Genomic DNA, 16,055 nt, shown 5'->3' on the forward strand with positions numbered 1-16,055 from the left:
TTGTGGAGGGGCAGAGCAGCGGGGTGTTGTCCTATCTCCCTCTACAGCCTTTTTCCTACTCCCCAACCCCTACCTGCCCAAGTCCTCCCCCTTTCCCTCTCCATCTTGCGTAACTCCTGACTGGAGAAATGGGGCAAAGTATTGCCCAGTCTTCCTGTATGAAGTCTCCAAGATTGCCCAACCCTTCCTGAATTTGGCAAAGAATTAATCAACATCCTCCCTGGGATGGTTGGATGCCAAATTGGGCCCATATATAGGGGTCCTCAGACCAGTTCTCTTACTCCAATCCTGCCTTCCTTCCTTGTTGAGCTCGTCCCCCATCACCTGCCCACCATCAGTCCAATCCACCTCGAAAAAGCATGGCTGTGAGCCTCTTCTGGATGGGGCTTGCCCTGCTTGGAATACTGCAGGTCCAGGCCCAGCCCAGGCCCCAGATTCCTGCCCCAGACCTGTCCAGAGTCCCTCTGCAGGCTGACTTCCTACCAAAGGAGGTGAGTAGAGCCCTGTAATGGAATCTGAAGTGAGTCAGAAGCAAGGAATGTCAGATTCCTGGGAAGGGCTTATGAAGGGGGTAGGAGAGCAGAGAGAGAGGAAAGGAGATGGACACCCGCATAGCAGAAGGCAATGACCTCTGAGCTAGAACATCTGGTTTCTAGTCTTAATATTGTCTCTAACAGTAGAGAGAGTGTCTCTACTTTCAGGAAGCTTCTAGTCTGATGAGGGAGAGCTCCCATAGCCATAGAATCTCTGCTGTGATAGGAGAAACATTCAGAGACTTTGGGGAGCCCTTGGTCTTAGACCTCCCCATTTCTGAGAACTCCTTTTTTGTGATACCTAGAATGTTAGACTCAGCCATAAATATTTACTGAATGAATGAAATTGGGCAGAACCCTAGGCATGAAATACCAGTAGGTAATTCTAGTCAACATTCCCAAGCAATGACTTGTGCGACGTCCTATGCTTAGAGCTCTGTGGGAGATAAAGTACTGGTCCCTGTCCCCCAAACCTTCAGTGGCTCCCTATTATCTACCAGGTGAAGTCTGAGTTCCTCAATCGGGCATCCAAGGCTCTCTACAACCCAACACCATCCTACTTTCCCAATTTTATTTCTCATAATTCTTGTATTACCTAATTCACAGGGTTGTTCTGAGGATCAAGAGAAGTATACTTTGCAAACCTTAAAACACTGTCATAGAATGTTGTTATTATTTTTGTTACCAGAAACAGCAGCAGCAGCACTGGGAGGCAGTGTGGCCTAATGGGTAGATAGCTGTCCTCAGAGCCACAAAGATCTGAGTTCGAATCTCGCCTCTGATCCATACTGGCTGTGTGACCCTGGGCAAGTCCACTCAATCCCTTGGCACTCAGTAACTCACTAAGGCTCTAAGTTGTAGAGAAGGTACCACCCTTCAAATGAGTGTCTTCATCCAGGAGCCCCTTATATTAATGAAAATACAGGTCCAGTCCCTATCACTATTATTATTATTATTATTATTATTATTATTAGGATTCCTGTCCAAATATTCAATATTCCAGCAAAAATGGGCAATTTTCTACACTGTAATTTTCTACACTTGTTTTTACATATGTTTACATATGTAATATATTTACATATGTTTGCTCAGTCTATTTCCTAATCCTAATCCTTTTTCTTTTCATCTGCTGAATTCCTATCCCTCATCTAAAGCCTAACTCCAATGCCACACCCACCAGGGAACCTTCCTTGATCTCCAGAGATGGCAATGATCATCCCCAACCCTGTCCCCTAGAACTCATAGAGCACTTTGGTTTATAATTCTCTAATGCACTTATCATATAATGTTATGATTCATAGTTATCTAGGATGGTGTCATCCCCAGGGTGGGGACCCTTTCTCATCTAACCTTTATATTTTCCCAGCACCTCGCCCAGTGCTCAGCACATAGAATGTGTCAGATCAATGTTTGTTGTTTTGTATTGCCCTCAATGAGTCCATGTCTAGACAGACGGATAAGAGAAGCATAGAAAGAGTCACAATAGCAGGTAGAATACATTAAAAAGGATAATAAAAGGACAAGGGGGGGAAAGGGAATAAGCATTTATATAGTGCCTACTAGATGCCAGGCACTGTGCTAAGTGCTTTTTACAAATATTATCTCATTTGATTCTTACAACAATTCTGTGATGGTATTGTTATCATCCCCATTTTAGAGTTGAAGAAACTGAGGCAGACAGAGATTAAATGACTTGCCCAGGGTCACAGCTAGTCAGTATCTGAAGGCAGATTTGAATTCAGGTCTTCCTGACTCCAGGCCCATCACTCGATCCACTTCACCACCTAGTTGTTTCATGCAAGGAAAGTACTAAGGTAATTTAGAAGAGAAAACTACTATCCAGCTACTGATTCTGTCTTCACAGGAGTTCATTAATTATTTGTTGCTGCTATTCAGTTGTTTTCCAGTCATGTTCAACTCTTTGTGACTCCATTTGGGGTTTTCTTGGCAAAGATACTGGAGTGGTTTGCTATTTCCTTCTCCAGCTTACTTTACAGATGAGGAAACTGAGGTAAACAGGGTTAAGTGACTTGCCCAGGGTCACACAGCTAGTAGGTATCTGAGGCCATTACTTACCTGCCTAGTCAAATCACCAAGGGTGTCACCTCTCCTAGAAACCCTGTCCTGAGGAACTCTCCTAGATCTCTTATAGAGTGACACCCATATGATAATCTATATTAAACAACCACTATCCTACTCTTGGGACATCCAAAAAAAGTTAAAAATAGTCCCTCCTCTCAAGGAGCTCATGTTCTAATTTATAACATGTAAATAACTAGTTATATATAAGAGATATGACAAGTAGATGAAAGGTAATCACAAAGGTGGGGGGGGGAGTAGAAAGGCCTATAGAAGTGATTTAGCCTTGAAGAAAGCCAGGGAAACCAACAGGTGGACCTGGGAAGGAAGAGCATTCCAGACATGGAGAAAGGACATAGAGAATTCTCAGGGCTAAGCTATGTTCCCCCTTCGACATTTTCCTGGTTCTAAGGTCAAGGAGGGAAAGAGAAGGGTAGTCAAGTCCAAGATTATGGAGGGATGAAGGCTAAGTACTCTGTCTCCATTCCATCCTGTGCCCTCCCACCCACTAATACCCAATCATCAATCCTTCCTACAGTTTGAAGGGACATGGTACGTTGTTGGCCTGGCAGGGAATGCCTTCACCAGGGCAGAACAGGAACAATATAAGATGTATACCACAACCTACAGACTACAAGAAGACAATAGCTATAGGGTCACCTCCACCTTGCTCAGGTAAGACGGGGGCATGGCAATGGATGTTGGCAAGCTACAGCTTTGTAATCGGTCCCCCCCACTGTCCTTAACATTTTGAAGAGAGAGAAGATGGAGAATCTCATTTCATAAGTGTTGAGGGGATATACAAGGTAAAGGAAAGAAGCAGATTAGGATGAGACTAAAACAGAGAAGTTTCAATGGAGGAAAAGAGCTTGAAGGTATGGGGGAAGGGAGAAACAAGAGGCATTTCAGGTGCCCCTGGGGGTGTTTTTCTGAATCTCAATCTGACAGTTTCACAATGACAAAAATACTTTACACACAAGTCAATAATATTTTCCATCCACATTAAAAGGTTATTTGCTCTTGTGGGCTATCGAAGTTTCCTCAAACAGGAAGGGGGCATTTATGTTGAGGAAACAGTTTTCAGGGTGAGAAACTTGTACCCCTTCTTATAAAGTCTTAGGAGGAAGGATCAAGACATGTCTTTTAGGTAGCATGGGATTTATTAAGGAAAGTTATGGTTCTGGGATTAAAATAGGGAAACTTAAAAGCCTTTAGACTTCCCTCTGGGGAGTTTTTCTTGGATGGAACCCCAGAACCCTAGGGAGAAAACTAGCCCAACTACCTGTTCTTTTCTCAAAGGGACCTGAGAAGTTTCAGAGTTCAGAGGGGCAGGAGGGCAGAGGCAGGGTAGGGGTCACAAAGGAGCCCAGCAGAGGGGCCAAAGCTTCTTCCAGCTCCAGGATCCATTTTTCCCACCCCAGGGCCCAGGTGCAGGTGGTCCCCTATATGTGATCCAAGATATGGGTGGAGGAGGTTCTGAGAACAGGTACAAGTGGTAGGTCCAGGACCTGGAGACCCAGGTTATATGTGGCACTATTACTCATTCATTCATCCATCCTTTCCTCTCAGGGGTAATCGATGTGACAAATTTGTGAGGAGTTTTGTTCCGAAGGGTCAGCCGGGTCAGTTCACCTTGGCCAACATTGAAGGTGAGCATGGGTTCCCCTGAGTCAAGTGGGGGCTTCTCAAGTGGGAGGGTCCAAAGGACAGGCATTGGGAACCTTCAAAAATGGGATGTGGACTGGCCAGACACGGTGATGAGGTGCCATGTCAGCAAGCAAGGGGAGGGATGATATCTCCAGCATCACATCCTGACCTCTTGGAAGGGGGGGTAGATCGAAGGGCCAGTTTCTCTTTTTGCAGGACACGGTAGACTTTCTTTGAGTGAGAAGTTTCTAACTTTTTCATTTCTTTCTCCTACCCCACATCCCACTCCTATGGGTAGGCTATGGATTGCAGGATTATACAGTGAAAGTGATGAGAACCAACTATAATGAGTTCGCTATGGTATACTTTAAGAAGAGTGTGGATAACACTGACTATTTCAAGATGACTTTGTACGGTGAGTACTCAGTCTCTCCATTTCCCCTGTGGTTGGAATCCCAGGGCCTCCTGCCTAAATTCCAAAAGGACTCCTGGCTGGGTGATGGAAGCAAAAGATGAATAAATTCCTGAGCCCTAGCCGCTGAGCCCTCATCCTTAGCACAGAGCGATGATGCAAAAAGGTCTTAGAAGAAGAGAAGGATAAGCCAAACATGAGATGAAATGTAAGGGATAAGTGTCAGCCATAAACATGGGTGACAACAAACAGTTTGTGTGAAAAAGATCTTGCAGTTTTTAGTTGATGGCAAACTCCCTATGAGCTAACAGGGTGATATATGCAGCCAAAAATGTTAATCCAAATCTTAGGCTGCATTAATGGAAGTATTGTGTGCAGAACAAGGGAGGTAATAGTCCCATGGTGCCCTGCACTGATCAGACCACTTCTGCAATGTTATGTTCCATTTACATGGAAAGGAGGTCAACCAGGATGCTGATGAGGGGCAGGTCAGGGGACTCCAAACCATGTGATAAGATTGTTTATCCTGGAATAGAGAAGAATGAGAGAGGACGGTGATCATTATCTTCAAATACCTGCAGAGTTTTCATGTGTAAGAGAGATTAGATTTGCTCCATTCAGCACCAGAGGGCACCCAAAGTGTAAACAGGATAACAAATTTTTCAGCTTATTCTAAAGGGGTCTTTCCTATCAGTTAGAGATGGCCAAAAATTCAGGGGACTGACTTGGTAAGCATCAAGTCACTGGAGATATTCCAAGGGCTGGATCCCTACTTGTTCCAGATATCTATAAGAAGGGGTTCCTTTTTCAGGTAAGGGTTGCACTAAGGGGATCTCTAAGTCTCTTCCAACCTCAGGAATTTTTCATATCACCAAGCTGCCCCTCTCCCCACAGCCCCAACCCTGAGTGCTAGCCCCAAATTTCTGGTCACTAGAGTTCTCTGGCACCCTAGAACCCCTAGATCTGGCTCTTCTCCCCTGGCACTGAGAGCTCTGCTTTCTTCCCTGGGAATATTTCATCGGGGTTATCCAGTCAGGGCTTAGCCAGAACTCCAGGTAACGGCACTCTCTGGAATGTGTGTCAGAAGAGAGGGACAGGTACAGAAAATAAATCCCTAGGATGAAGGCTCAGGGACCAAAACTTGGTTTCATTCCTGACTGTAGGGAGAAGTGAGGAGCTGAGACCCGACCTGAAAGAAGACTTCAAAAACCTAGTCAAGTCTTTGGGACTCACTGATAACAACATTCTCTTCCCAGCAAAAGTTGGTAAGGAAAAAAAAAATTAAAATTAGAAAAAAAGGAAAGAAGGAAAGAAAGGAGAGAAAGAAAGATTTTTAAAGGGGGGCATAGTAGAAGGGCAAAGAGAAAGAGAAAGGTTATTAGCTAGGATAAGCTGCTATTCCCTCTAGGACTCCTTCCCCCTGCACCAAAGGCTGAAGGACTGCTGCAAGATATAGTTTAAAGCCCTTTTTAACACCTATGTTCCTGCCCTTATAGAAAGCTTCTCCTTCCTCCCCTTTCCTTTTCCCTTTCCACCCACATTCTAGGTCAGATAGGGCAAAGGGCAGAAGGGAGACGTCTTTGTGAGTCCCCACTTCTATCCTCCCTCCCCCCACCCCAGCCCTGCGCCGCCACCACTGACCTATTTTATTTCTGCTCCAAACAGAAAAATGCATTCATGTGAAGGCGTAAACGAGGTGTGAGTATGAGCCAACTCAGGGATTTACGGGAACTATGCAAGGGAGGGAGCTTCCTGGGGCGGCCTGGTCAGGGTTGAGTACAAAGGCCATTTTTTCCTGCTTCTCTCATGGGAGCTACTGTACATAGCTTCCTTACTCCCCGGCAGGAAGGGAGCAAAGTGACAATATCTCTGCAATTTCAAAGCCCTTCCCATTCTCTGTCTCTGTCTCTCTTTAGTTTGATTTCTACTTCTCTTTCTGTCTCTCTCATTCTCCATTTCCTCATGTCTCTGATTCCCATAGTCTCTCTCTCCCTATTCTGTCTTTTTGTTCTCTCTCCTCATTTTCTGTCTTCTTCTCTCTTTGTGTGTCTCTATCTTTCTCCATCTCTCCATCTTTTCTGCCTCTTTTTGTCCCTGTCTCTACCTCTCCTCATTCTGTGTCTTTATAGCTCTCTCCCCATTCTCCCTCCATTCTTCCCTTCTCCTGTCTCCTTCTTTCCCATTGCCCTTTTCTCTCCTTTCCTCTTCTCTTCTCCCTCTCAATCTCTCTGTCTCTCCATTCTCTGTCTCTGTTTCTCTCTGTCTGTCTGTCTCTACTCTGGCCCTCCATATTTCCATCCCTTTGTCTGTCCAAGTGATCTATGTACCACATTTCCCACAGGTCCAAGTCCTGAAAAGACTTCACCTTCCCAATCTTGATCTTCTGACATTCTGAGATCCACAGCCCCACCCCCTGCCCAACCCCGACAGCTGGAACCTCTACTTTAATCATCTATCAACAAACAACTGGAGGCACCTCTTCTCCCAGCCTCTGACTGATTCCACAACCTGAGATTCCCCTCACCTATTCCCCCTTTCAGTTGATAGTGGTGGAAGAATAAACAGCGTCAAGTACCAATGAGTCTGTTTTCATGACCTTTGGGTCAGTTGAGTAGGGAAAGGCGGGTGGCAGCAGAAGGAAGGGAACACTGTTGTCGTATGTCTCAGGGCAGGCCCGTACAGTCTCTAACTGGCTCACCAGTCAAGTTAAGGGATCGTAGAATTTACATATGGAAGGTACCATAGAAATCATCTAATCCAACCCTCTTGTTTTACAGATGAGGAAACTGAGTTCCAGAGAAGAGAAGTGATTGTTCAAAGTCACACAGGGAATAAGTACCAGAGACAATCCTTTTTCCTTTCTACTACACAGATCCCATGGGTGGGGTTTTACAAGCTTCATTTCATTGTTAGAAGGGTGAGCAGGTGGGCCAAGAAGTTGCTCCTTCTCTACCCTAAAGATGCCAGTTCAGAGTAACTGGGCACCTTGTATACCCTCTGATGTAGTCCAGGGGCCAGTGGAGAGAAAGCTAGTACGAAGAGAGAGGGCACTATACAGAATCAGTTGCCTAGAAAGGGAGACAATTTGGGTTCCTAACCCAAATTTGCCAGACCATAAAGGAAATTTTCTTACTTTTTTGCCCTGCTCTTTCCTGGGCAGGGAGGCATGGTATCCATCTTCCAGTGCCCAGTGGTCTCAGAGAAGTTGTGTCTGTTTTTGCTAGACTTTGGGTTAAGATAGGCATTTAAAATCGGTGTCTAAGCCTCAGTTTCTTCATCTGTAAAATGGGAATAAAAATACCTTTAGCACCAACTTCATGAGAGTGTTGTGAGGCTCAAATAAGATAAATGTAAAGAGCTTTGCAAACCTTAAAAGTGTTATGTAAGTGTGAACCATCATGATTATTCAAGACCCTGTCCTATCCTTTCCTGTCACAAATACTTCTGTGTCTACTAGGCAACATTTGGAGCTCAGTAGTGGTACCTTCAGCTATGCAACCAATGGACAGGGATGGTTTCGGTTGACATTCAGACAGGAAGAACCCACGCTTAGATGACAGCAGAATGGATCCATTAAGGCCAGGCATGAATAAAGAGTAATACAAATCTTTTAATTAGATAGATGGACTGATAGATGGATAAAGATTTACAGTTTCCTGTAAGAGAGGATATGTCTAAATTCATAGTGTGGATTATGGGTAGAAGAAAGCAATGACACAAGGGTGGGGTGACCCAGAGAAGCGGTCAACATTCTTTTGATCAATCAAGCTATTCCTATGAGAGTGGGATACTGAATACTCCTTCCTTCTCTGACACTGCAAAAGAGTCATACAACATTGGAGCAGAAGTATAGCCATAAAACCTGGATTTGAACCCAGCTCTCTTCTACTTGTTTCTATCTGTGTGACTTTGGGCAAGTCACTTAATTTCTCTGGGCCTCAGTTTCAAAATGAAAGAATTGGACTAGAAGACCACTGAGATTCTTTCAATCTCTAAACCCACAAACCTGAAACTGCTCATTTAAAAACTCAATTTCACCCAGCTCAGCCTGAAGATTAAGCTCTGGCTTTGAAGGAACTTTAGCTTAATCAATTAACAAATACCAACTACCAACTATGTGCCTATCCACATAGATGCCTAGATTTAAAGTTAGAAGGGACTTTAGAGACCATCATCGTACAACCCCCTCATTTTACAAATAAAGAAGTATGTGGGTAAACTCAAGGTCGGTGATAAGTAAAAACTGAGATTTAAAATTATCCTCCGACTACAAATGCAACAGCTTTTGCACTGCTCTGGGGGAGGCTCCTAGTTATTAAGGGAACCTGACCTCCAAGCTGCAGAATTTTCTTTTATCCAGGTGTGGTGCCAGAAGGATGGCTGATGTGGCCACAACCTAGAGAAATCAGGGATGTCTTTTATGCCCCTCAAGGCAAGTTAAAAGGACCGAGTCCTGATATGCAGGGATAAACGGCAGACTTAGGGCTCAAAACCAAGATTCCCAAGGAAAGGTGGGTCTCAGCTGTAAACTGGTTACTAGACCAGCAACAAAGACCCCTTCTCTCTCAGCTCCCCAACCTCTGTCCTAGGGACATGCCACAGAGATGTCTTAATAACCTAGAAAGTGATGTGTTCATCATGACCACCACCTTGCCCCCAAGAGGGTTTGGGCCTAAAGGACAAGAGAAGGGCTAGAATAGAACCTTAGTTTTCTAGGGTTGGCTGTAGACTGGAACCTAGGAAGGAACTGGCTCCCGGGTCCTCTCCTCCCAGTAAATGGACCCTTTGGTATAAGGGTGTTATCATTGTTCAGTTGTGTCTGACTCTTTCAACTCTTTTTGAGGTTTTTTAGGCAAAGATGCTGGAGTGGTTTGCCATTTCCTTCTCCAGTGGATGAAGGCAAACAAGTTAAGTGACTTGCCCAGGGTCACACAGCTAGTGAGTATCTGAGTTGGTTTTGAACTCAGGTATTCCTGACTGCAGGCCCAGCCCTTTATTCATTGAGCCACTAGCTACCTCCAATAATAAGGGTATGATGACAGGGCAGCTAGGTGGTACAGTGGCTAGAGCACTGGCCCTGGAGTCAGGAGGACCTCAGTTCAAATCCAGCCTCAGACCAAACACTTGACACTTACTAGCTGTGTGACTCTGGGCAAGTCACTTAACCCCAATTGTATAAAAAAAAAAAAATAAGGGTATGATGGACAGCCACAGCAATCAGCAATGAGGTTATTAGGGGAAAAGATGAAGGAAGAGCCTGAGACACTTTGTTCCTTGGCCTCCAGGGCAAGGTCAAGTGCTGGAGCTAGAGCCCACTCCACCCATACACACAGTCAGTTTTAGCTGCTTTGGCTGGGCTGGATTTTGACCCCTGGAGCAGTAAATACAGATAGACCCAGGGTGGAGTTTCTTTGCTTTGGCCTAAAGGCAGCACATTCCCAGTTTCTAAATCTGGGCCTGCTGGGCCCTGCAGAACCCAAACCCATAAACAAATTGAGGGATTAGGGAGTCTTCCTGTCTCTGGTACTGGCTGGGGGGAGGGGTAGTGGGATGTCAGGTCACCATCACCAGAACTGCCAGATTTAGTTTAGGAAAGAAATGTCCTAAATCTATAGGACTGGACTTGTAGGGCTAACCCTACTAAGTGATGGAAAATATCTTCTCCCTTCCCATACCCCTACCCCCTTTTATACCTTGGTACCTGAAGATGGACCTAAAATTTGCATAGGGTTAACTTTTCCTCTGGAGCAGAGGTTTCAGTCCCAGAGAGGATTCATATCCTAAAAAGATGCTGAGGTTTTGGTTTTTTTTTTCAGGACTTCCTAAGCCCTACAACATCGACATCTTCAGACTTGTCTATGGATCCTAGAATCATAGATTTAGAGCTGGACCTTAGGGATCATCTAGTCCAGAGGCAGAGAACCTGCGGCCTTGAGGCCACAAGTGGCCTTCTAGATCCTTAAGTGCGGCCTTTTGACTCTATCCAAATTTTACCTAGTCCAAGAATTCTTAGCCTGAGAAAGAAAAAACAAGGATTTATTAAGTACCTGCTGTGTGCCAGGCACTGTGCTAAGCTCTTTACAAATATTATCTCATTTGATCCTAACAACAACCATGGGAGGTAGGTGTTATTATTGTCCTGATTTTACAATTATGGAAACTGAAGTAGAGAGTTTAAGTGACTTGACCAAGGTCACACAGTGTCTTAGGCTAGATTCAAAAACTGAAGTCTACTAACTACAAGGCAGCTAGGTGGGGCAGTGAATAGAGCCCTAGGTCTGCAGTCACAAAGACTTGAGTTCAAATCTAGCTTCAGATACTTCCTAGCTGTGTGACCCTGGGTAAGTCACTTAACCTCTGTTTGCCTCAGTTTGCTCATCTATAAAATTGGGATAGTAATAATAGTACCTACCTCCCAGGGTTGTTGTGAGGATCAAATGATCCTCATTTCAAATGACACAATAATTGTAAAGTTCTTAGCACAGTGGCTGACACATAGTAAGCACTATATAAATGTTAGCTATTAGTAGTAGTAACATTAGCATATAGTAGTGTGGAATCATTTACTAAATACTGAGTGAATTCAAAATAAGAAGCTAGTCATGGAAACCTTCTTGCAGGAGGTAAGTCTTAGGTTGAGCCTGGGATGAGATGTAAGAATTGGAAAGGGCCCTTCCAGTTCTCCATCTGTAACCTATGCATGTCCAAAAAGATAGGGAAGGAAAGTATAAATGAAAGGATATGTATGAACAAATAAAAGGAGGTAAGAAAGAGTCTGTGTGAGAGTCAGTGGGAAGATTGGTCTAACTAGAATGGAGGAGTAGTAGAAGATAAGTCTGGATAGGTAGGTGGGGCCTTGAGTGAACATAAAGCAATAAAGAACCATTGCTTAAGTGGAGAAGTAACAAAAAGAAAACACTATTTCAGAAAATGAAGTTGGCATCAGCAGCAGATGCAGAATGGATGGATTGGAGGGGAGGACCAGTAAGGCAGTGTTTGAAGAAATCCTGCAGTGAGGTCACGAGCATCTGGATCAGAATGGTGTCTGAGGCAATGGAGAGGAAGAGATGTATCCACGAGGTCCTTCTGGGAAGAAATGTCAGACTATGGTGACTAATTGGACAGAAAGGAGTCAGAAATCTCTAAACCACAAATCGTTCTTGGGAAGCTGGTGGTGCCATTAATGAGGAAGGAAAGATTTGGGAGAGAAGATGCTATGTTCAATTTTCAACATCTTGAGGAGAGCAGAAGGAAGTATAGAAAGGGAAATAGATGAGTGGAGCAATTTTGTTGCTATAGTATTTAATTTTAAAACTCTATAGCAGGAGCAGCTAGGTGGCTCAGTGGATGGAGCACTAGCCCTAGAGTCAGGAGGACCTGAGTTTAAATCCAGCCTCAGACACTTCCTAGCTATATGACCCTGAGCAAGTCACTTAACCTCTGATCACCTGACAAAAGGGTCCACTGAAGAAGGAAATGGTAAACCACTCCAGTATCTTTGCCAAGAAAACCCCATGGATAGTTGGTCCATGGGGTCCCAGAGAGTCGGACATGACTGATAGACTGAACAATAACATATAACACATGTCTTACTTGGTAAGGTTACAGTGGAATACTAGCAAGCAGAGCTATTCCAGAGGAAGCTGGAAATACGAAACTGGAACTTGGGTCAAACCAAATTTAGCAAATCCTTATTAAGCAGCTCTAAGGTCCTTCCAGATAAAGATCCTCTGATCCTATAAGTTGGAATCTGTTGCACTCAAAAGAGCTCCCAACCTTGTCATCTCTGCAGCATTATGATTAGCAGTCCTGGGGCCTGGCAAGCTTCACAAAACAACACCAAGAAAAGCAGCTGGAAACACTCTCAAATCAACCTTTTCAGACAAATGCTATCAGAACATGGAGGACACTGGAACACCAACCACTCTTTTGGGGAGAGTCAAAGACACCAGGAGACCTAAAGGCTCTAATTGCAGCTCAGTGTCAGGTGAGAGAGAGAGTAGAGTATAGTAGGCCTGGACTAGGAAGGAGCTAGAGAAGAGGATGAGAGAAGCTAACCATCTGGTTGCTTCCTAGATTAACTAATTATTCTTTTTTTTTTTTTGGTTGGGCAATGGGGATCAAGTGACTTACCCAGAGTCACACAGCTAGTAAGTGTTATGTATCTGAGGCCGGATTTGAACTCAGGTCTTCCTGAATCCAGGGCCAGTGCTCTATCCACTGCGAAACCTACCTGCCCCCTTTAACTAATTATTCTTGCCAAGCTCAGTTGTTTCTTCCCTGTTTAAGGAATTCAAGTGCTATCAACACCCCCTAAGTTTCAGTTTTCCGGGGCAAAGCCCTGAGTATCTGACCTTAGTTAGGGCTTCGGTATCTTTGGGCACAGGAAGGAAGAATAGGAATCCTCTGCCTTTCTTTCCAGCTGATTGGTCTTCTTGCTGAGAGCCCCTTGTATATCTCCTAGTCGCACAGGTACTGGTAGCCCAGTTTTGCCTCCCGGCAAAAACCACCCTCAAGAAAAATGCCCTGTCTTTTATTTGATGACAGTTTTCCACCCTGCAACAAAGCCAGGAACTGTGGTAAGACTTATGTTGTGTGAGTTCATAGGGTTTAGTAGAAGCAGGGCTTGTTGATAAGGAGTATAATGTTCTATGAGGCTTAAAAGTTGCCTGCTAACACTATGGAAAATATCCTTTATTGAATTCATAAAAACTGAGAGTGCGCAGCAGACTAAATCCCAAACCTTAGGCTCTCAGGGCCCCTTCAGTCTTTGGGCCAGAGGCTGATTTGGGGCCATTTGGGCTTCATCCCTGGCAGCGTGACAACCTTGTCATGCTTCACCATCCAGCAGGATACCAGCCTCCCACCCTGGGCCGTTTTGGTCTGATAACTTGGCAATAAATTGAACTCAGTAGACCTCATATCTTAAGAGATTCATAAACTTTAAAAGGCTGTAGAGCTTAATGAAGGAAGGAGAAAGCTCAGACTGTCTCTGTGCTCTTAGCTGCCCCATTAAGGTGTCACTATGATGAAGCCAGGACCATAATCCCGATGTACTCAGCGCCAAGTGGGAGTGAGTCCTTGTTTTTGCTTTGCCGTGCTCTCAGAGAAGGGCCCAAACACCGGGAATTGCTTCATTTGCCCTAGCAGAGAGAGAAAGAAAGCTGATCCTTTTTGTGTTGGGCAGGACCACCTAGGGTAGGCAGGAATATGGAAAGCATCATCTGGAATTTGGACTACAGAGGTTTATTTCAGCATCCTTAGACAGAGCTGGTTTTAGACCAAACAAAGTATGTTTGGTTTAACCCATATTCATGCTCCGTCTTGGAGCACAGGGAGTATTGGATTTGGGGTAGGAAGGCCTAATTTCAAATTGTGGCTCTGCTCTTTACTGCCTGTGTGGCTTTAAGTCAGTTCCCATTCAAGGTAGAAATCTATGTTTCCAAAGCCCCAACCTATGGGAGCAAGTCTTAGTAGGTAGGAGCTAAAAAATATAAAATTTACAATTGGGTCGAATGGATTTTGGGCAGACCTCCCCAAAAGTAACCTTAAAGTGTCCTGGGGTCTCTGCCCTTTTCCCCTCAAGATGATACCTCGATATATCTCCCCCATGACTGAATTGGTCTTTAAAAATTGGGTCGAGGGAGAGTTTTTTGCTTTGGCATACCTGACATTCAGGTATCCTCTCTTAGGAACTGATAATACCTTCACTCCTAACCTAACAACCCAGAAACTTTTCCCACCTTCTGAATGAGGGCATATGTTTGGTGAGGGTGCAAGTAATTTCTTTTTAAATGGCATACTTATGGAATTGGTAGATGATACAAAACTGGGAAAGAGGACTAACCTGATGGAAGACAAGAAGCAAAATTACCTTAACAATTTAGAATCAATAAGTCAACAAGCAAGTTATTAAGTACTTACAACATGCGAGGACCTAATAATAACATCTAGCATTTATTACACCATTAAGATTTACAAAGCACTTTACATTTATTAATTTGTTTGATCTTCAAGACAACCCTGTGAGGGGGGTACTATTATTATTCCTATTTTACAAATGAGGAATCTGAAGGGGAAAGAAGGCAAGTGACTTGCCCAAGGTCACCTGAGGAAGTGTCTGAGGAAGTATCTGAATCCACATCTTCCTGATTTCTCATCTAGCACTTTATCTACTCCACCATCATCCAGTTGCCTCTAGGAGAGAGACTCTGCCCTGAACAAACTTACATTTTTCAAGGATGGGCCAAGTTTAATATACTGAAATATAATAGAAGTAAACTCAAAGTCTCACACTTGCAACTGAAAAAATCAACTTCGTAAGTACAAGCTAGTGTGGCTAGACAGCAGTTCATATCAAACAGGTCAGAGGTTTTAGATGGACTACAAAAAGCTCCATTAAGGTCAATAATGCAACAGAGTTGACATTCAATTCATTCCTCAGCTGCATTAAGGCAAATAGAGTGACCCTGGACAAGTCACTTAACCCTGTTTGCCTCAGTTTCCTCATCTGTAAAATGAGCTGGAAAAGAAAACATCTTTGTCAAGAAAACCCCAAATGGGGCAGGTAGGTGGTGCAGTATATAGAACATTGGCTCTGGAGTCAGGAGGACCTGAGTTCAAATCCAATCTCACACCAGAGACTTGACACTTAGTAGCTGTGTGACCCTGGGCAAGTCACTTAACCCCAATTGCCTCACCAAAAAAAAAGAAAGAAAAAGAAAAGAAAACCCCAAAATGGGGTCACAAAGAGTCAGACTGACTGCACAACAACCAATTAATGCCTAGCACAGAGCCTGGCAAATAGTTGGCATTTAACAACACTTGTTGGAATCAAAACTGAAAGCTAAGAAATTATAATGACCAAGCTTGGCCCCAAAAAGAGATGTAAGAAAGCACCTCCAATTCTTTCTTTACAGAGGTGGAAAACCAGATGTAGAATACTGCATGTTGTGTTAGACTTTTTCTATCTGTTTACTTTTGCCAAAGTGGGTTTTTTTTTTCATTTTTAAAATTCTTTGTTATTCTTTTGGAGGAAGAAGGAAGAACACGTCGGGAAATGTAAGTGATATAAAAACAAAAGATGTCAATAAAATATGTTTTAAAAATAAATGCTTATTGATTGGTTGATTGATGGTAGGCAAAGGATTAGAACATTCATTTTTAGGAAATATGTCTTCAAACCTCTATTCCTGAGGAACGGTGATGAAGCATGTTACTCATAAACCTAACCAAGAGGCCAGGGACTCAGGCAGATTGAGATATATATTTTCAGACATGTCTAATGTGTGGATTTATTTTACTTATCTATATTTGTTACAAGAGAGGGTATTGGGTTTTGCTTTGTTTTGTTTTTTTAATCGCAGGAAGGGTTGGGGAGGAAG

The 16,055-nt window shown here is 43.8% G+C and overlaps 1 protein-coding gene across 1 annotated transcript; it reads left to right on the forward strand.

The window, feature by feature from the left end:
* Positions 1 to 267: 267 nt before the first annotated feature.
* LOC114036169 (neutrophil gelatinase-associated lipocalin-like) lies at positions 268 to 7,249 on the forward strand. The gene is made up of 7 exons (XM_027852586.1): positions 268 to 491; positions 3,151 to 3,287; positions 4,182 to 4,261; positions 4,558 to 4,674; positions 5,835 to 5,936; positions 6,337 to 6,369; positions 7,013 to 7,249. The coding sequence occupies exons 1-6, from the start codon at positions 360 to 362 to the stop codon at positions 6,360 to 6,362; spliced, it is 594 nt and encodes a 197-aa protein (XP_027708387.1). The 5' UTR covers positions 268 to 359; the 3' UTR covers positions 6,363 to 6,369; positions 7,013 to 7,249.
* The last annotated feature ends 8,806 nt before the right edge of the window (positions 7,250 to 16,055 follow it).

Source organism: Vombatus ursinus, unplaced genomic scaffold (assembly GCF_900497805.2).
Source record: "Vombatus ursinus unplaced genomic scaffold, bare-nosed wombat genome assembly UNPS02000580.1, whole genome shotgun sequence".
In the NCBI taxonomy this organism is placed as follows: Eukaryota; Metazoa; Chordata; class Mammalia; order Diprotodontia; family Vombatidae; genus Vombatus; species Vombatus ursinus.

Bases quoted from the DNA above. Each gene is read 5' to 3' on its own strand.
- LOC114036169 (XM_027852586.1), top strand. From the start codon at position 360: ATGGCTGTGAGCCTCTTCTGGATGGGGCTTGCCCTGCTTGGAATACTG. The intron at 4,262-4,557 runs GTGAGCATGGGT...TCCTATGGGTAG, and splicing joins CACCTTGGCCAACATTGAAG to GCTATGGATTGCAGGATTAT. The intron at 4,675-5,834 runs GTGAGTACTCAG...TCCTGACTGTAG, and splicing joins TTTCAAGATGACTTTGTACG to GGAGAAGTGAGGAGCTGAGA.